The sequence below is a fragment of the Thermoascus crustaceus genome (genome assembly GCF_041956765.1).
Source record: "Thermoascus crustaceus strain CBS 181.67 unplaced genomic scaffold VTN00scaffold_3, whole genome shotgun sequence".
In the NCBI taxonomy this organism is placed as follows: domain Eukaryota; kingdom Fungi; phylum Ascomycota; class Eurotiomycetes; order Eurotiales; family Thermoascaceae; genus Thermoascus; species Thermoascus crustaceus.
Window position 1 is genome coordinate 3,441,047 of NW_027192529.1, and position 20,811 is coordinate 3,461,857.

General features: G+C 48.7%; 6 protein-coding genes across 6 annotated transcripts; 1 reads left to right on the forward strand and 5 right to left on the reverse strand.

The window, feature by feature from the left end:
- Positions 1 to 3,138: 3,138 nt before the first annotated feature.
- Positions 3,139 to 4,959, forward strand: VTN00DRAFT_6442 (uncharacterized protein; the record flags this gene model as incomplete). Its single annotated transcript, XM_069433079.1, has 5 exons — positions 3,139 to 3,478; positions 3,553 to 3,934; positions 4,001 to 4,386; positions 4,469 to 4,732; positions 4,805 to 4,959. 5 exons carry the CDS (start codon positions 3,139 to 3,141, stop codon positions 4,957 to 4,959), a joined length of 1,527 nt encoding a protein of 508 aa, XP_069288874.1.
- A 638-nt stretch (positions 4,960 to 5,597) lies between these two features.
- On the reverse strand, positions 5,598 to 6,424 carry VTN00DRAFT_6443 (uncharacterized protein; the record flags this gene model as incomplete). The annotated part of the gene is made up of 2 exons (XM_069433080.1): positions 5,598 to 5,859; positions 5,910 to 6,424. 2 exons carry the CDS (start codon positions 6,422 to 6,424, stop codon positions 5,598 to 5,600), a joined length of 777 nt encoding a protein of 258 aa, XP_069288875.1.
- A 99-nt stretch (positions 6,425 to 6,523) lies between these two features.
- On the reverse strand, positions 6,524 to 7,489 carry VTN00DRAFT_6444 (uncharacterized protein; the record flags this gene model as incomplete). The annotated part of the gene is made up of 1 exon (XM_069433081.1): positions 6,524 to 7,489. The coding sequence occupies one exon, from the start codon at positions 7,487 to 7,489 to the stop codon at positions 6,524 to 6,526; it is 966 nt and encodes a 321-aa protein (XP_069288876.1).
- A 2,445-nt stretch (positions 7,490 to 9,934) lies between these two features.
- VTN00DRAFT_6445 (uncharacterized protein) lies at positions 9,935 to 13,055 on the reverse strand (the record flags this gene model as incomplete). Its single annotated transcript, XM_069433082.1, has 3 exons — positions 9,935 to 10,652; positions 11,505 to 11,981; positions 12,049 to 13,055. 3 exons carry the CDS (start codon positions 13,053 to 13,055, stop codon positions 9,935 to 9,937), a joined length of 2,202 nt encoding a protein of 733 aa, XP_069288877.1.
- A 451-nt stretch (positions 13,056 to 13,506) lies between these two features.
- Positions 13,507 to 14,095, reverse strand: VTN00DRAFT_6446 (uncharacterized protein; the record flags this gene model as incomplete). The annotated part of the gene is made up of 2 exons (XM_069433083.1): positions 13,507 to 13,715; positions 13,825 to 14,095. The coding sequence occupies 2 exons, from the start codon at positions 14,093 to 14,095 to the stop codon at positions 13,507 to 13,509; spliced, it is 480 nt and encodes a 159-aa protein (XP_069288878.1).
- A 4,116-nt stretch (positions 14,096 to 18,211) lies between these two features.
- On the reverse strand, positions 18,212 to 19,521 carry VTN00DRAFT_6447 (60S ribosomal protein uL4; the record flags this gene model as incomplete). The annotated part of the gene is made up of 4 exons (XM_069433084.1): positions 18,212 to 18,974; positions 19,033 to 19,183; positions 19,260 to 19,354; positions 19,412 to 19,521. The coding sequence occupies 4 exons, from the start codon at positions 19,519 to 19,521 to the stop codon at positions 18,212 to 18,214; spliced, it is 1,119 nt and encodes a 372-aa protein (XP_069288879.1).
- Positions 19,522 to 20,811: the final 1,290 nt, after the last annotated feature.

The following is a 20,811-nucleotide window of genomic DNA, read 5'->3' on the forward strand; positions in this document are numbered from 1 at the left end:
GATTAATAATAATAATAATAATAAAAACCATGGTCAGTTTCAACAGTGGCGACTTGGACCTTGTTTGTAATTGGCGCTCGGTGCAGCAAAGGTGGATGTTCCACAGAAAAGAAGAAGGGTAGCGAGGTAGCTGAAGTACTTCATTTTGATGTCTGAGGTTGAAGATATATATGCTTGTCTTTTTATCGAAACACTTAGGCTTGATGTTGCGGAAAGAGATGTTCATGCGGAAAGCAGAGACAGACAGCCTCTTTTATATTGCAGTGAGACCAGTAATACTGCAACAGTTTCTTCTGATTTGAAGATAGCATCAATTTGGAGAGAGCATTCTTTAGTGGCTGTGCCTCTATCGCTGAAGGTGAGATACTACCTTGTTGCATACTCTTATTCCACCCTATCAAGACAGGCTCCAGTGAGTACCTACTGTAGATCAATCTTCAGAAGGTTTAGTGTAGGATTTCCCCTGCAGAATTTGTGGACCCATGATGAAAACTTCTCCGTGTGTTTACCACTTGTGGAGTAGTACGCGTGAACTGGTAGCACGCTTGATATGACAGTTGTCAAGGACAAGGAAATCTCCACTTTAAACTGTATTCCAAGCTGAACAGCTCCAGTAATTATTTTTATGTCTACCAGTACCTCTGGTGTAGAGCTCCTACTCCTCACAAGTGGAATCATACTATGCGTCCCGCTGAGACAAGCACTAGGTAGATGAACTTCGGCCGTTCATAAACCAAAAGCCTCACATCATAATTTCGGAAACATGACGCTCTATTTATCTATGTGCTCAAGTAGGCTACAAAACTATGTAGATGATACCTCTTCCCCCTTTCGTCTATAAGGCTTAGTCCTTAGTGCAGATCTTGCATAGCACAAAGAGAATTTCCTACCACTGTGCAGTAGTTGATGCTGTGCATTAAACTCTAGCAGCCACAGATGGGAGATGTGAATCCAATTCTCATTTCTAATATAGGTAAACAAACAACTCGACCCAGAGCAAACTTGCCAGTTATTGGAAAGTTGAGAACCCTTCTTGACTAGTGAGAGGTTGAGGGTCTGTCACATGCACTCTGAAAGAGGAAGGATGCAAGCTGGCATGCCTTGTGGGCCTTTATTGCTGCCTGCATTATTATGAAATAGATTGCCACAATAGTAGTTGTTATCTGATCTGTGAGGCGTGCGACAGGGCTGGGCTCATCGATGTCTCCAGAAATCAATACAATACCCTCTCCCAGCACCAATTTGGTGTTTATACCGGTATACCTGCTTCAGAATATGGGAGTAGCAGACCAGGAGACAGCACAGCAGAAGACAACGCAGATGTTGAAGGGGATTAGGGGGTATTTTGCTAAAGGGGTGGCACCGGATGGGGGGAATTGGGATTTTTGTGGTTGGACAGAGGCACAGGAGATAAACAGACATGAGTTGAATCAGAAAGACTTGCAAAACAAGTCAATAATTCCTATCTGTAATCACATAAAATAGTAACAGTCACCTCTGGTTCTTTGAAGTTAGATACCCTGGGCAGTACCTATGCATGGACTGTACTTGTGAGACAGCAGGGGGGACCCCTGGAACATCAGGTACCCGATCTACCCTGGTATCATATCCCAGCTTCCGCCTCCGAAGCTATCTATCAGTCTTATCTGTTTGTACATCCTCGTCAGACCAGACCCTACGGTGTGTTGTATCGTATAGTAGCAAACGAGCATCCTGGCGTTTTGGACCGATACCAGAACTCGACGTGGCGTTTGTGACGGCGCTCATGCATAGAAAAATGAGATGGATTAACTATGGTAGCTAGTCATACAAAATCGAAAGCATGAGAGGAAAAGAAAGGAAAGAATTTGCAGAGCTTCGTGCAACATGAGATATATAGGCAAGTAGGACCGGCAGTATCTAAGAGACAAAGAAATGCTCAACACCGCCTACCTTACCGCCTAGATGCCTGCCGCGCCGTCACAGCGTTAACAGTCACGGTATGTATAATGGTAGTTTGGAGGTATAGATTATTACATCATCTTTTAGTCCGCTGCTGACAGCCACTTCAAACCACCAGTGAAGGCGTCTTGAAAATGAAGGCGGAGTTTTTCGTTGGTTCGTTCCACCAATAAGCAACAAGTAGGTAGATAGCCTGTTGCTCGGTTTTCAGCATCCTTGAGCTGCACATAATGTGGCAGGTATGTACATACATGTGCAGGTTGATCAACACTTGGGTCCCTTGACATTGATCAATACCAACAGGAAAAAAAGAAAGAAAGAAAGAAAAAAGGAATATTTCTCCTGCAAAACATGCTTCTAGATGCACATACGATCGCCAGTACAGTAAACATTCTTCCCCCTACATTAGTATGTACAGCTGTTTGCTTCTACACGGTCTATCAAAATTAAAGTGCTCAGAAGACATCTAAAGTTCCAACGGACTTATCCAAAATTTAGTCAACACTATTCGATATATCTATCCCGCCCCATCTCTTATTACATACGTAATATAGTAGGCAGCAGTTGCGACAATAGTTAACACTGCCACGCCACACCACACATACCCGAGACAAGTATGACCACCAGCTGCACCCCTTGTCCAATTGCAAATAAGTTGCAGCACCACCAAAGATCATGACTAAGATAATTCTCCGGGCATCTTATTTTAACAGGCTTATCTTACAAAGCTCTCACTTACTCATTCCTACATAGACTCCCCCATTGAAACCCAAACCCCAACCAACCAACTTCTTTTGGGTTGAGCGCCGGCGCCAATGTGGGAAGTGTGTATGGTTGATCTTTTTTGTCCTGCATCCTACATTGCCCTTGTCTTTTTCATAATTTATCTATCTATTATACCTATCGATCTATTTACGTGTTGCCTATTAACTGTGCGGGATTTTTTTTATTTCCGTGCCCCCTTCAGGTTGAGGCAGAGTACATGTCAGAAAAGCTTAAAGAATAGATAGCTGAATGTTGGTCGTGTTAAGCCCTGCGTGGAGTCTATATATAGATAGCCGCTGTGGCTTATATTATAGATATACTTATTATTCCGTCGTTTCGGCCTTGAATATTTAATGTTTGAATAGAAGAAATGCAAGACAAGACGATACTGTTTACTTCAGTTAATCCACTACAATATACAGATACAGGACAATGGCGGCTACGCTTCTCCTGTCCTTAAAGGACAACAACGTCGGCTTGGTCCTCTCCTTGAGGGACATAAAGAATATCAGCATCATCTCAACACTCTTTGCACTTTTACTATGGTATTGCTACCTCAACATCAAGACTGCCAGTCGTCGAAGACGCGCGAAGCATGGCAGCGGGTGCCAGGAGCCCGCTAGATACCCGCACAGAGGGTTCTTCGGAATCGACCTGATACGGCTGCGGACGGAAGAGGCCAAACGGCATGAGTTCCTCCAGCGTGAGCAGGAGCGGATCGAGAGGATCGGGCGATTTGGGACGTATGCTCTCGTGCAGGGGTTTGAGTGCAGTATGTGTTTCTTGTCCTTTCTTTATCAACTTGATATCAGCATCAGCGATATTGGAGGATACTGATGAAAGCAGGCTACATCACCGCAGACCCCCAAATCGTTGAGAGAATCCACACAAGCACTGACTTCTCTCTCTCTCCGCTCCGGATGGCCAACATGCAGCACGCCGTCGGCCCAGGCATCTTCAGCACAGATGGCGCCCGCTGGAGACAATCCCGACTGCTTGTCCAGCCAACCTTCCATCGCACCCGGGTCGCGCAGACGCTTGAGAGGCTCGCGCCGCATGCTGAAGCCCTGATAGCTAGGATCCCGGGGGACGGATTGACGACAGTCAATCTCCAGCCGCTCTTCTTCCTTCTGATGCTGGATACCGCGACGGACTTCTTATTCGGGGAACCTGCGCACTCCTTGACACATTACTCCGAGCTCGGGGCCGCGCTGGATCGGTGTGCAAGGTGGATTGCCATTCAGACAAGATGCGGGTGGTATCCAAAATCACTATTATCAACGAGAGATGACAGACTCCGTCAGAGCGTGGAGATCATCGAAGGCTTCGCGAACAGTGTCATCGAGAAAGCTCTAACAGCCAACTCCGGCATCAAGTCTCACACACAGACACAGATGCAAACGCAGAAACAACAGGGTTATAGCTATAGCTTCCTCCGCGAGCTGATGCAGCGCACCGACAACAGACATGTGCTCCAGGCGGAACTGGTCAACGTGCTGATGGCCGGGCGCGACACGACGGCGTCGCTGCTGAGCAACCTGTGGTTCGAGCTACATCGGCAAACCGAGCGCTCAGATGTGCTGCGCCGTCTGCGGGCCGAGGTAGATGCCCTGGAAGGTAAGATACCATCGCTTGCAGATCTTAGAAGGATGGAGTATCTGGACTGGTGTGTCAAGGAAGGTCAGTTGAAAGAAAAACATCCCGATCGATTATCGTTGTTCGTTGTGTTAGAAGTTCTTGCTGATAAGAAAGAATCCATCAGCCCTCCGCCTCTTCCCCCCAGTCCCGCTCAACGCGCGCTGCGCCGTGCGCGACACCGTCCTACCCCGCGGCGGGGGTCCTGATGGAACCGCCCCTGTCTTCATCCCTGAAGGAACAACTGTCACCTTCAATGTATACGCGATGCAGCGCAGCATGGCCACGTATGGCCCCGACGCTGCGGTTTTCAACCCCGACCGGTGGAACGGGCTGCGGCCCGGCTGGAGCTTCGTGCCCTTTGGTCGGGGGCCCAGGAATTGCCTTGGAAGTGAGTCTGGCTCTTTTCTCCAATTAAAGATTTACTAGGCACATGGTAGGTAGACAGGCTGACACGTAGCAGGAGACGTCGCGATGGATCAGGTCAAGTTTGTCACGGTCCGGCTGCTGCAGACCTTCGAGATGTTGGAGCCCAAGGAGCACAGACCGTGGAGGGAGAAGCTCACGCTGACTTGCTGCAGCAAGGACGGCGTTAAGGTTGAGATGCGGAGGAGATAGTTGTGAATGTGGCCATGGTATAGGATGTACTTTAGTATACGAGGGCTGGGATGGGGTTTCCTGGAGATACTATTAGCTAGTACATGTGCTATCTTGGAAACTGTATAAATATCTGTGAACGCATTGTATAGAAATCTTTATGAATATTTAGATTTTTTTTGAAGATTCCTGTTTTATTTGAAGCCTTTTAAGGGAACTACTTGGAAGGAACGTGAAATGCGTTTGCTGAAATTGAACTAAAGGATAGGTACAGTAAACAGGAAATATGCAAGTTTCCCCGAACCAGCGCCCCTCCCATACTCCATCATTGGTCGGAACTTTTGCCTGAGGAACATGACTGTACGCAGAAATAAAGCCCGAAATATTCATTGATGTATCATCGTGAGTGGCCATTATCACCAAATAGAGAAAAGGGACCCTCATGTCGCGTCTTCGCTCATAGTTCTACTCCCTGGAAGAGAAAGAACTTTCAGATATGATCTGATGTACTGTTCACAGTACTGTACATCCTTCCTAGAGTAGGTACAGAGGTACCATGTAATACTGCACAGTGCCGCCCCCTAACCATCCGAACTAATGCTGCTATCAAAGTCCATGTCACCGTTGTTGTCAGAAGAACTAGGGCCCGAAGTATGTTGTTATTCTGTCTCTAGAATTGAAACCCCACCCTCATGTCCGGAGTTTGCGTTGCTCTTCTTCTCATGACTATTGTACTTTTCACTTTCCCCGGTTTCTTCAACCGGCACTTGAATGCTCGTTGCGGTTGGCACATCTTCTTTGGCAGCCGTGCTCTTCTTGGAACTGAGGACCTCCTCTATCCAGCTCTTGGCCTCATTCAAGGCTCGGATAGGATCCTTCTTCTGCGTCAGCAGGAACCTCTGGATCTCTGCGGATGAGAATCTGGGAACTCAACAGCAAAACTAGATGCTATGGTGTCGAGGGACAGGGACCCAAAGGCAGTTTTGAATGAGGGGAAATCATCATTGTTAGGATGTGTTGTCTGATGGCGGTTCCTTGGCCTTAATTCTGCGCGTGTATTCAACTTGCCTGTGTCTTCAGCAGTGCACGCAATCGGACGCCTTGATTGAAGATTGGCCTTCCCCTCAATGTTCCGTATAGATGTACCGGAAGAAGACGGTTTGCAACACTCCTCCGTGTCTGGGGAATATATCCGAATGAAGAGCTCCTTTATCTGCTCCTGCGAAGCCAACGTGAATCCGATCTTCATGTCCACAAGTCCAGGACGAATCAAAGCATCGTCCAGTTTCTCGGGGTGGTTCGTAGTCATGACCAGAACCCGTCCCTCGTGAGAAGCGACGCCGTCGATGGCGTTGAGGAGGCCAGACAGTGAGATTCCTTTCTTGGTCTTCTTGCTGATTGTGGGCTTGCATGTCTTTGCAGTTTCCAGCCCGAGCGCCCTCGTTCTCATGCGATTTGTCACTGGCATCGGTAGCCTCGTTGCCATTGTCCTCATCGCGTTTCAGACCTGCACTGTCGATATCCTCCATGAGAACAAGGCGACGGCGAGGTAGACTGCTAAACAGTAGGCCAAGTTCTTCTTCCATCAGACTTGGCTCAAGGAGGGAGATGCAGTAGATGTCGAGACCAACACTCCAGCAATTGCAAGGCTCAGGGAAGTTTTTCCCGTCCCGGGTGGTCCGTAGAAGAGATAACCCCGACGGTATGGAATACCGCGATTGGCATACCACCTTGCAGTTTCCGGATGGAGATACTCATTGATATCCGCAAGTAGCTTCTTCGTCTGTACGCGGTCCAACACCACCGTGTCTACCGACCGAGACGGAGGTGTAGCCACTTTGCTCCAGACATGTAGTCCGCGTTGTCTGAGCCCCTTGGGGGCAGGACGTCGAACGGTAGTCTTTGTCACCTCCTTGGAGAGATATAGTGTTCTTGCTTCCATGATCAGATCCTTGATCGGTTGCGTCGACCTCCCTAGGACTGTTAGTATCGCTCGCTCGTTATCCCGAAGCATTCGTCTGAAAAGACCATCTCCCAAGACCGCCTGTCCGTTGCGTTTGAAGCGGAGAAAGTGCCCTTTATGCCAGAACCACTTGGACATCTCGCCCGGCTCAAATCTTGGAGGAAATTTGGCTTCCCAGTTGCTGAAGTTGAAAAGGGAGCCACCTTTGAGGTCATCGATAGCTGTGTCGTCAGGAGCAAGGTCGATCTTAGCATCCCAGGTTGAACCTCTACTACTTTTAACCCTTAAAGACCGGGCCACGTTTGAGACGTGATGGTTGGATACCCACGCCACGATATGGTCAAAGATGTCATCGTGAGATTCAACTGTGACTGAGGCAGTAAAGTGTCTATGGATCTGTGCCCAGAGCTTGCGGTAGATATAGTCGAGAGCTGTAACGAAGTCAAAAATCAAGACATCGACAAAGACCACAAGAGACACGTCGAAGCCAAATGCGTCCAGGATAAATTTGGAGACTGTTGAACATCCCAGTATAAATGCTTCGAGGACACTGTTTGGCAGGTTGGCGGGATCCATAGACGGCATCATGTTGCTGTAAGTCAAAGAGTCAGGTGGGCAGGGATTTATGGAAGGTGTAAGCATAGGTAAGTGTTTGCTGGATTTAGGTGTCTTCTGAGAAAAGTCCACCGGTATTCACCATTACAAATCTGGAGGCTAACACAAGAGAGAAGCTAGGGTTTCTCCCGCAAGTAAACAGTCACCACGACATGGCAGCGACCTGGGATATTCCCAAAGGATCAAGCGGCTGATAAATCGCCGCACTAGAAACCAATACAGACATGGAGCTGAACCTCCCAATGGGTAGAATAAGGCCCAGGATCAAAATTCCCTTAGAGGGTTTAGAGAAATGTAGCCATAAAGAATTGTGGGGAAAAAGCAGCTGCCTGTTCGACGGGAAAGCCTTCTGCCTCCCCAGATACCAATATAACAACGGCACCGGGATATATGGCAAGGAACATTCCATGGGAAAAAAAACTCCACTGTGATTCATAGTGGTGCGGTTTCGTTACGAGCATATGCAGAGTTGGCTCCCATATTCTGCAGGAAGACTTTTTATGGGAAGAAAGCAAACTGGGTGATCCCTCCCACAAAGCGTCTTGAAGCATAAGGAACCAACACAAGTATTTCTTGTAGAGAAGCATCCTAGTGAACGTAATGCCCGTCAAGCAACTGAATCAACTTGAGACATCTCAAGGATGGTGAACAGACAAGACCTCATAGAAGCTGTGAACCTCTTCTTTGCCATCATGTTTCGGAGATAGGAAGCTGAAGGAGCTGCAAGAGCCGGGAATATGTCCAACAACCGCCTTAAGGAGAAGCGGGTTTCAGAACACTTAGAAGTTGGGTATTTCGCTGCGCCTGCTAGCCCAGTGAAAGTATACCTTTGCTCATGGTATAGCCCATCTCACCGAATTTCCGTTTGACATTCCAGGTCAGCCCGGCTAAGGAAAAAACAGCTGCACATATTGGAGGTCTCCCTGGCAAATCCCCTTCGTTGGAACTGTTTACAGCTGCGTTGCTGACAGACAGATGGTGCAACTGAGAAATGTCTCCTCAATTAATCGTCCAACAAAATTGTGCGTCAAGCCAACCAAGATGGTGTGGTGGATGTTAGCTTTACGACTGCATGACGGGAATGACAGCTGAATCCATCCCACCGGGAAGAAGCCACAGAATGCCCAGATGAGAGTGCCATGTCACTTATCACGTACAGATTGTGGCAGACGCCATCGGATCTTCACCATCCTGTGAGCTTTGAACGCACGGACACGGTCAACGTCCGAGCTGGGGGGCAGCAGGATGGTCCTGGAGGTCGGGGCCGGGTCTCAAGACTGGACTGTGCATCTCAGCTGACCCAATGACGTCTTCTGGGGGGCCAACAGACGGGCTGAAAGGAAAAAACAATTGCTGCAAAGTTTTCGGATGAATCGGCCTATCCACCAGCTGGGAATTGCAGCTTTCTTATCGCTGACTTCTTGATCCTGTTTCCCGTTCCATTCCATTCACACGGTGTTGCTGTTCCTGTATCCGAAACTGGACGAGACAGCAAGGTAAGCGCACACAGCTAGGTAGTAGTTTGATGTTAGCAACTCGTATTCATCGACTCTGGACTTCCAGACACACATTTGGGGTCCATGATCAGGACGTTCTGAGATTCTGAGACCACGCCCCTCCGTGGCTCCAATTGCCGGATGACTTGCATAACGGTCAGCTTCGGAGAGTCATGGCGGGTGCACGACTCGTGAAAACCCCAACTGGAACGATTCTTCCTGGATACTTGTGCGGGTGCTGAATGGGCTACGTAGGCAGCCTCTCTGCCACCGTTCATGCAAGAGGCCAGAGAGTGCCCGTTGTCTGTTCTGGAGAGGGTCTGAGCGCCTCACGTTCTCGATCCTATCGTCCGGGAGCTCGTCTCCTCCCTTCCTCCCTTCTTCCTGATTGGCTTGGCCGTCCTTGCTATACTCTTCTATCATCTTGCGTCCAACTCATTCACCCTACAATTGCAAAGATGCCACTTCCGGATAACACGCGGCTGGGTGTCAGGTCTACTTCTCCTTCAGCTAGCCAACACTCTGCATGAGGATATGATATCCTGCGCACTAACCGCTATCCGGCCTGTTCGAGCAAGCCAATGCACCGGACTGGACTCTGTCGATCACGACGGCTGCTAACACCGGGTATTAATCTCTATTTTCAATCGTATTATACTTGTATAAAACATGTGAAGAATGGAACAGCAAGAAAGAACAGAAAGATGTTTTACTGTACATGAATCCCATCCATCATGATTCCACTGTATCTTCCAGAATGCCTCAATCCATTGTCAGCCATGTGTGATATATCATCCCCAAATCAACTCAAAAACCAAACTAGAATGTGGTCCAGCACTTCAGGGAAAAGAAACAGAAAATGACACGTTTCACACTGGGGTAAAAGATATATACCACTGCGTCATGCCGACAACTTTTTACCTTAAGCCAGATTAATATCCTCATCCAACTCCTTGATCCAAAAGATCTCATCTCTTGAAATCGAGATTTCCCCCATGCCCAAAGCCTTGATATAACGTTCTCGCGAGAGGCCATATACCAGGTCTCCATAAAGTGCTTCCGCACGCTCGTTTTGGGAAAATCCAAGGCGCACGCGACTATCCAACGCTAGACCCTCGATCGCAAACCCAAACTTGCCCTCTATCCTCGTCTGAGCCTCGAGTGCTGAGGTCATCGCCTCGACTCGCATCCGTATAAGTCGGAGCTGAGTACGCGCACTGTCCCAAAACCGACAGAGGTCCTCGACAATATCGAGTCCACCATTTATAAGAGATATGCATTCTGATATGTCTGCCATAAAGCCAGCGGCGCTAAGCACATCCGCAGCAGAAAGAATCACGTAAGTAGCAAACGGGGTTGAAAATATTGTCCGCGACGACGACGATTCGTTGTGATGTCGGAATTGGGTGTGCTCGTAATTGAATTGAGTAAGAGCAAGAGATATGCGGAGAATCTCAATCGCATGGTATCTTGTCCTGCGGATGTTTCTATTTACTATATCTGTTGGAAGGTGTTCATGTCGGGCGTATCGGTTCAGCTTCATTAGCATGACGTGGTACAACATATGGATAGAGATAAACGCATCAGTTGCTCCCGCGTGAACGCTCCGTTCCATGTTAGCCATACTGTATGTAAGGTGGCTAGGAAGATTAGTAATCCATTCTTCCGACCGCTTGACGATCGTCTCATAGAAATTCTCGAACAATTTTCTGTATGCCTTGGCGGATATGTGGGGAGATTGGAATACATGATGGGACACGTCGCTCCAGAGGGATATAATCTCGACCAGTAATGCTATCGGACTGAGAACAGACCTATCTTCCTGCCCTAATGGTTCAGAGTCATTTATCCCGTTCCGAAAAAAAGGCGCTGCCACATATTCTTGCGCCTCGTAGATATCTTCACGGCATGGCAGTCGCAAAAAGATGTCGTGCGATTGCAAAGATATCGGAGAGACGGAATGAAACCAACAAAGTCGCTAGGTTGCCGTCAGTTCTGCGTTTAATACTTAGCAAAGGGAGGTATCACTAACATCCAGTATAAAGACAACCCAGAATGTCCGTCGGTAGCATTCAGCCAGGGCTAGAGGGTGTAGCATATATTCACACATGTGATTGTTTCTGGTAGCCAGATTGTCGGGTTCGATATTATAACGAAGTGCACACACTGTCCTGACAGCGGCGCCTATGAAATCCCAGGCCTTTGCTAAAGCACCTGTAGCATAGTACCACAAGCTCAAGATTATTCGACTCTGGGCGAGCTGCAAGGTCAGGCAATGCTGCCTCTTTTCCACTGCCTCTCTAGCCGTCCTTAGGAATCTTTGTCCTGCGATTACTCGCTCGGGACGATCAGAAAAGATGGTTCCCATTGCCAGCATAGAATAGATGAGCATTTTGTCGTCAATGGACTTTTTCCGACAGGATTTCAGCCACAGGATGAATGGTTTCCTAGGGAACATATGATAGATTCCGCCATTGATATTCGAAAAATACTTATCAATATAGTGGGTTACCTCTTCGGGTTTGGCCTCATATGGATCGGAATCCAACCCGCCCATGAGCGAATCCTGAAGATTCAGATCCGTGACCTCCGTCAAAGTGTCACTGCGGTCAGCCTGATCAGCTGCTTGCGCCAAGTCTGTTCCATGTTTAGAAGAGTATCCAGCACCACCATAGGGGCCAATGGAGCCTCGCCTTCTTCTCTTATGAGGCTGTCCATCGACTTGCATGCTCTCTTGATTGTCGTCTATCGTAGAAGGGGAGAGGATAGAACTATCAGACACTGGGGACGACTGGCTGGCGCCTACAAGAGCCGGCGAACTGTTAGAAGATCGCAGTACAGGATATGGCATGTTTGAAGGAGGAGGATTGTGATGGCGAGAATGAGGAGACGGACCCTCTCTTAAGCCTGGCTTCATGGACTGGGGCCCAAATTGGGATGTCTTGGAGGCTGCCTGGTGACCACGAGGCCTTGAATTTAGTTAGCTGATTGTATGTCAAGAATTCAAAGGAAAATTAATGTGCAGATGCTACTCACGCATTCCCAAACCTGCATTCCCTCCCAGACTTCTGGCATTGATCGCATTTTGGGAGGTTTGGCTGACACTTGATTTTCTTTTCTCTGCAGGCGATGCACGCTTGCGCCAGACGCTTCCTTGGCTTCCCAGCTTTGGTGATTCCCCAATTTGCATTAACAGGCTCTCCGTCAATTGATTTTGGGCAGTGAGACCCGTCAGCATAGATGTAGCAAAGGCCTTCTCCCTCTATGTACCGCTCATCCACGACATGAGGAAGGATCGGAGGAGTCTGTGACTTTCCAAGAGCATGAGGCGCCACCCCTTTCCACTGGGACAAAGGGAGTCTTGTGCGAGGTCCTTCCTTGTTATAGAAGGAGCCATGGTGTGCAAGTTGGCCGTGAGGATAGTACGCGACTGGCGGGTCAATGCCGGCTGCTGCGTGCGACTGAACTTCAGGTCGAAAATTGTGAGCCAGACCTACTCCAACTTGAGAGATTGGAGGCAATTTGGGCGACAATTGTTGTTGATATTGCCTAAGTTGACTAGAGGAAGAATCGAGTAGTGACGTCGACACCGTTCGAGAAGCGAATCCGGAATTACGACGAAGAAACGACTCAGTTGGATTATCGTATAGATCACCAATAGGATTTTGGCTCACCGAAGTCGCACTGGATGCTGTACTTCCATGGAGATGTGCTGAATAGGGCGACGCTGGGAGGCTGGAATGTGATGCTGGCGTAAGCAACTGGCTGACAGGAGGTAATTGCTCTTTGTTCTTCTGATTCCGATCGGTATCGTTCTTCAAGTTCAAGGCGGGTCTAGGTTCTGATGGGGGAGCTTGCGGCAGAGACGTGTCTGTCCCAAATTGCAACGGCATTGACGGCATTGATTTGTGAGGTGGTGGAAGCTGATACGAATGACTGCGCGATGCCGATGGGTTATCTGAACTTTCGCTCTCGCCCTCCGAAGATGGCCTATCTCTGACTGGTAAGATGCGTCCGAATGGGCCGATATAATAATCCGACATAGCTGGCGTTTGCCTGTTCAGCTAGACTATAGCGTGGGGCCGTCTGACCATCGAGAGTCGTCAACACGCCAGCAGCCTCGGCGGGCTGTTGGACAGAATCTGGGACGTCCAGTACGGGGAAATGATCGCCAACGATCTCGGAAATAGAGCATGAGATCTCTATCGGTCTGGGTACGCTCACGGATACCTTCTGTGGGAAGATTCCTTGGGGGGAACCGCTGAAAAAACTCGCTCGATGGTAGTGTAGTATGGACCCACGAACAAGAAACGGCTAATATCAGAAGGCTGGGAATCCAGAAATGCCTGAGAAACGACCTATGGCAGAAGCAAAAATCGGGCGCTTCGATGGACCTCCGTTCTAGGCACTGATCAAGGCAACGCTGCCCGACATATACGCTCTCTGCAGCAATGATCAGATCTTATCACAATGGAGGATGTCAAAGAAGATGGATTAAATGAGCAGTCCTTTGCCAGTCTTAGAATCTGAAAGAGATAAAGTTCGACCGGTTTCTGGAATAAGGATTTGGAACTGAAGCTGGGGCACTAGGCTGACGGCGGGGACAGGCGTAGGGAGAGGCAGAGCGTGCATCTCAGAAGAGAGCGACCATGCTCGAGTCTTCTCCAGGCTCCTGATACTGAGCTGTTTCCCGACTGGGATCGCTGCAGGGTCCGTGTTAAGAACTCGGCGCATTGAACATACGCCTTGAGATCGAGTCGAGTCCAGCTGGCTTCCGCCCGTGATGATGCTTGCGCGTTTCCACAAGCATACCGGGATCACACAAGTGGACCACAGGATACCACGCAGCAGCACGAGCGTTGCTCTCCAGGATTGCCAAGAGAACCCTGAAAATGATGGAGATGAGCAGGATCACAGGCTGACTATGTTTCCAGACAGACGGCATATGGACCGAGTAGGCGTCTGACTGTTGGATCCGAGACTCGAAGGTTTTGCCCCTAAATCCCTTGGGCACAGTTACATCTTCCTTCGACACAGGACAGAACGTTGTACCGCTTGAACTAGCGAGCCTCCTGCGCCACATGCTGCCCCGCGTCACCCGAGATTGGTATGCGTACGTAGTATACCGGTTAGCAGAGAAAGAAGGTCCAGCTACGAAGTTGGTTCGAACTTCGAAGTCGCTATTCAGGAAGACAAGAGAGGCAGAATACTGGGCGTCAGAAAACCAGAGGGGTTAACCCTAAACCGAAGCAACCACCTATTTGATTGCCATTCTATTTCCTCGAATACCTCCACACAAAGTCCAGTGGAGCAGATCTTCTTGGGCCTGCAACATTTCCAGAAAAGCACTCGACAATGAACGTCAACGTCTTCTGGATGTAGAAAGGTCAAATCAGTTTGGCCTTTCTTTCGCATACGCCGCCAGATATAGTCAGCACATGCATAGCCAACACAGACTATTACGTTTTGGTCTATAATTATTCTCTTACCTTCCCTATGATAAGTGTTCGATGTCAGGGCCCAGCCACGAAGCAGCTAACAGAGAGGTTAAGGATATATTAGGCGAGCTTAGTTGTCCTAGACTGGCTTTGCTCACATAATCATCATTCTACTCAATCTACCTGCATATTGATTCAACGAATAACCAGTACGTGTATGTGATGTGACAGACTGAACCTTGGCTAAGACTCTAAGCAGACACCTGTTGCGTGGCATATGCATAGAATGCAATGCATACAATTCGTCATCATCAATCAAAGAACAATCAGGCATCTTATGCAGTGATCGGGGATATTCTGAGAGGAACCTCATCCAGTCCCAAAAAAAGAATGTTATTGGGGACATTCCAAAATTGCTTTCATTGTGAAATGCATACAATGAGAGGCAGAGAATGTCACACACACCTCTATCGCGATATTTCCATGCGTGAACTGCATCTTGACAAGCCACAGGAATAGGACTACCTCGTTGCACCAGGGGAGTTAGAGGATACTTGGGCACTGAGGATTGTGCGAAAGAGATAAAATGTTTCTTTAAAGGGCAAGGGACCCTGGTCAACCGAAGTATTCCGCATTAGCCTCTAATACGCTAGGTAATTGGACTTCTCCTACTCAGGGCCCAGCTCGCCTTGTTCCCGACGGACGAAAGCAGTCCTTCAGACTTCCTTCTGGATCTCAAACAACATCCCGCCTCGGAGACTCGGACGATTCCCGAGAATTGCGTGACCGGTAAGTTATCTCTATAACTATAGCACAGGCTTAAGTAAAACTCGTTTCTTCCTAGTCACCTAGATATGTGGACCGCAAGCTTAGTGGACTGGACGTTCGCTTCCCCCGTACAGTCTAGTTTTCTTTAGCGCTGTGCCGATGCGCGCGCTCGTGCTCGACTCTATTCCACTTGTTTGAATTTCAACAGCCAGGATGACACATTCGAATGTTCTCGACGTTTTTGAACAGGAAATGATCCTGACCGGGAGGACTACGGGGTCTGCTCCTATTGCGTGGTATCTTTTCCTTTCTTTTCCCATCACAATTCCACGATTTACTACTGTGGGCCTTATGCTGTTAAGTCTTGCTCAGCTACACAAAACAAAATAACCTTGAGCTTCGAAATTGTATATGCAAAACATCTAACTGGAATGGACAATGGCATATGACCAGTCGACCGCATATTCAATCCCAAATGTCTAGCTAACCGCCTGACGAAGAGGCGGTACGTTACTCCGTGGCAGATCTCCTGGGGTATGAGAAGAGCGCCAACGGCGCCAGCGGGGCCAGGAAACTAGGAAACTGTTCCGCGCAAATTAGCAGCAATCAGATTCGGCTCTGCTTCCTGGAGGTCCGCACCGCACTCCATGCTTTTCCCCTGATGTTCGGCGACGCTTTACCTCTGAGATCAGATCTGCAATGCACCTCGGATCCATGCCGTTCTTTGTCTGGTCCGCTTCCCTTCTAACGGTCGTTACGGTCTGTTCCTCACGCCATATTCGTACCTAGTGCCGTTATGCAGCACCGTTTTGGGAAAATGCTGCATGTCTCCATCCATTATTCTATCCGTCCATGGACCATGGATGCTCAAGAAGTCAAGGGTCACCAACGCAGCGCTTAAAATGGATAAGTTATTTGGTTAGCTGCTCCTTTCCCCCGGCGAACTAATTAAAATCATCTCACCGCGCAGTAAAAATTGCAACGGCTTTGTGCTTAATCAAAACCCGAAGATAATCCGAACCGCAATTCCTTCAGGGTTCTGTGCTTACTCTGGAGAGTCGGGCACTGATTCTGACAGTCACAATAGGTTCGTTTCATCCTGGCCCCAGACATAGTTGTTCGTGGGAGGTTACATATGCTCCGAAGCCGATGCGGCGCAGCAAAAGCATATGCTTTCCCGCGCATGTGAATCACATATAGTATCTCGCATCTGAAACATCACGGTATACCGAGGCCTGCTTTCATACATATGCTTAATTTTATCCTCGCTGCTGTCATTCATTGTTTGCCGTCTGCTAGAATCTATCCCCTTCCTGCCCTCGGTCGGGCTCCATGTTGATGATGGGGCTTCGGCCGCTCGGCGTTTCAAAGCCTAATAGCTACCTATAGTATAGGCCAAACAGCGCCCTGTCCGCTTAAGTGACAGCTGGGGCGTCTGGGCAGTTGAGCACAGACCGGGCGATTCTTGCTTTTCTAGTCTTTTTTTTTCTCTTTCTCGAAGTCGCCCAAGCTGAAGCTAGCACCACCGGAACCGAGCCGTGCGGGGCGTGGCTTGACCAGTTGAATCTTGGATCCGGCACGGGTACCGAGTATGGCGGTATGTATACGCAGTCCCTCCGTACAAAGTAAAGTACACTAGTAGTACCTAGTAATAGCGTACACACTCTCCAGTCTCTTGTTGCACTTCCTAGAATAGTTATACTGACGCGGTGTACTGTGTACTTCCTTTTCGATGTTGCCTGTGGCCTGTGAAGCCAAGTTCAATAATCGGCGCGGCGAGCGGGAGTGTGCGTGATTTTGTTCCGAAGCTACCAACCCCGTACTCCTACACAGTTGGGATGGTCGGACAATTGCCTAGGATCACCTAGAAAGCAACATCTACGACATTTTTGTTACGATGGCTGAGGTGGTGTAGAGAAGTATATTCGAGATGTCTTTTTCTTTTATATGTAATGGGATCATTTATATTATAGGTAGTCTTGGGGAAAATTTTTTTAAAAAAAAAATAATCAAGAAGCGTTCATATTCTACGCATTTGGATACATATATATATGTATCCGTACCCACGGAATCATAAGAATCCACAAGTCATCCTAGGAGCAACATTCATCGTCACCAAAATTATCGTATAAAATACAAAAAGCACAGAATTTACGAGAATACTGGAACAAATGTAACCATATTACGGTTTTTTTCTCGACAATCTGTCTTAAGATGATGCGGCTGATGAACGAAGAAATACTAATAGATCAGATAAAGAATGAAGGCCATGCACGGACCAGGGCGCATTGGAGAAAAGAAATATCTATCTTTCTATCTTTGTTACCAAGACCAAGGCGCGGTATATGATTTCAACACGTCCATTCTATTGTTTAGCGTCGAGTAGGACTCGGATTGTATGTATGAAGTAAACGGTGAATGCAGATGCTGGGAATAGGTACATACATTTTTTTACCATTCAAGAAGACTACAATGTTTGCGCCACGCTCGGGAGGGGTGGGAGTTGCAATTTCGCTAGGGGTCTCTCTATTCTAGAGTTATTGTTAATAATAACATGACGAGATAGTATACATAATCACAAGCATAAATTTTCTCACCGGGATTGTCTCGAGTACGTAAAATACTTGCATGCAGGCCGAGGCCCAACTGGGTGCATCCTTGTCAGGACACTTTAATTGGGCGGCTATTGAAGTATATGAGTCTGCTTGGCTGTGCCTAATGCAGCAATGCAACACACGGGCCGATAAGGCTTTTGCTGTCAGAGTGGAGTGGAGTGTGGATATTTTTTCCACTACGTGTGCGTTATATAATCTACAGATATTACCAGCCCGGTAAGCGGCTCTCGTGGCTAGAGATATCGTAACCGTGGAGCGAAGGAACGAAATATTGCACAAGCATTTGATTCATTTAGCTGTGGCTAACCTTTCAACCGAAGAGAAAAAAGAAGCTCATGTCAAAACCCCCAGAGAATCCCACAATAATTGATGCTTAATCTAGTTCTCAGCCAAGATCTTGTGGAAGGTCTCACCAGCACGCTCCGGCTTCTCGTGCTCGACACCCTTCTGGCCAAGCTTCTCCTTGGAGAAGGCAGCGGCGTAGGGGTTGAGTCTGAGCATGATCTGCTTGTTGCGCAGAGGGTTCTTCTTCTGAGTGATGACCCTCTTGGTGCGGGCCTCGCCCTTGGGCTCGCGCAGGACGGACTGGATTTCGGAGGAGTTGATCAGACGGGCAATGTCGGCGTTGGCGACAAGGTTGGAAGGCAGGAGGTAGTCCTTCTTGAGGCCAGAAGGAGTGGTGGTGGTGCCGTAGATCTCGTCCAGAGCGGCGAAAGCAGAGGAGGTCCAGACGATGAAGCGGCCGAGGTGACCACCAGGAGCGAGCTGGAGGAGGTTGAGGGCGTAGACGGAGGAGGTCTCAACACCGGGGATGTTGCGGAAGGCCTTGACGAGCTCCTTGCCATCGACCTCGGGGTTGTAGACAACCAGAGGACCGCGGCGCTGGCGGTGTCTGCGGTCTCTGAGCTTACCCTTACCGGCACGGAGCTTCTTGGACTTCTGAACCTTGACAAGGTCAGGGCCGGCACCGACGGCCTTCAGAAGGGCAATGGCGGCCTTGGTCTTGGTCAGGGCAGCACCCTCGAAGGTCTTCGAGTCAACAACAAGAGGAACCTCTGGAACAGAGGCGACGCGGTGGCCGCGAGCGAAGAGGAGAGAAGGAACGGAAGAAGCAGCCAGGGCGGAAGCGACAGCGAAGCGCCTTAAAAATCGTCAGTCTCGAACAATTTCTCAATTCGGAATTTTTTGCATGATCGTACTTCTGGCCAAGGTTGATCTTCTGGTGCCACTTCCTCCAGACCTTGGTCGGGGCGAACATACGACCGGAACGGCACTGGTTACCAAAGGCAGCCTGACCAGCGCGGTGAGTACCACCACCAGAGACACGGGGGATACGGGCAACAGCGCGACCTGTGGGACATTGAATGAGCCTCCATAACACCCAAAAAAAATTCACCCTTGTAACTTTTTCAAATCGGCCACCTACCGGTACCCCAGGACTCGGCAGAAGTCTGTTCACCGGCCTTCTCGCTCACAGCATAGGGCTGTCTCTTGTTCTTCGCGATACCGGTGTGAACCTTCCTATAATGCCCATCAGCTCTGCCCTCAATTGAACGCGATCGGACGTCTGTAGCTTACTGGACGATGTCGGGACGGATTGGCGACGAGAAAACAGTGGGCAGCGGGTGAGTAGCGCCGCTGGGCTTGCCATCCGCCGTGGCAATGGTGACGGTCGGGCGAGTCGCCATTTTGTCGACTTGATGCTGGTCGTTGTCGTCGTTAGAGGTTGGAGTTCTGATGCTCTTGGAGGTGATGTGGGTTTTCTCGCTTAGGCGCTGTTCGGTGGTGGGAGCGCGAAAACCCTAAGCCCTCATTTCCGGTTTGGGCAGCCGGCTGCCTTAGCCTGAGGGAGCTTTGCCGCCTTGGAAGTTAGTGCCCGCGACTTCTCCACATCCGAGCGAGAGGGCGCTTCGAAGCCATCTGTCTTGCGGTGATGAAATGCATCCAGCCTCCGCAATCATCATTTCTCTTACAACATTTAGATTGCGGGGCGAAGTTTCTATACTTATCTCATAGCAACATGCAGACTGTTTCTCGCTTTTGGCGTCTACTGCCTGTCGAAAAACGGACTCGGTTCCCGATACACTGCCATTATTGGCTCGATGTGTTGCACACGGCCACAAACATGAGCCTACGAGAATCTTGAAACATAACTCCTTATTGCGGCGCAGCTGCAGTTATGGTGTTAAAATCCAAGGCAGAGCGCCTCCGTGTTGCCAAGCTGCTGGCCGATCGTTACACATGTTGTCCACTCTACCTCCAAGAATAACCGCCAATGCTGGCTCTGAGCTACGCGCCAAACACTGTAAGCGCCTGTGAAGCCAGCAGATCCCACTTTTTTGGGACTATTTACCTCAAGCTCAAGTACCTTCCATTCCAGTTATTAGACTGCCGCTCTATCCAGTTATATTCAATGCCGCCAGAAGTGTCGATTGTTCATGTGGAGATCTGTTTATCTGTGACAGCCATGACTAAATAAGTGTCTAGGTTATAGGAGCCAATCTCTCCGGAAAGCACATGTTTGCTCTTCTCGATCGTATATACATTCCTATATTTTTTGCTGCTGTGCAGCTTTCGATACTTTTCACTACGATATAAGATTTAAAGCGTGTGTTGTACATGGAAATACGGTTGTCTTATTTATTTGACTACTCCTGAAGCCTGCAAAAGATTCGAACGACTCCACTAAAAGTTCTCTCGAAGAATCGATCCTGTGCAAACCATTGGAAATGGACATTCTAAAATCCCCGTTTCGGACCACAGAGAGTATCACAACCACCGAGACTCAAACGAGTGGCGATTCGCAATCTGACCGAAGATGGAAGCCTTCTTCGTTGAATCCGTTTTTTCTCGCTTCTGTCATCGCTTTTACTCTGTTTCTCATGGTTATATTAGCAACCCTTCAGTCAAAAAGTAATCAGGACGGGGGCATCCTTTTCTCACAGAGCGTTGACACCTTTCCTGCTGGCATGACTTTT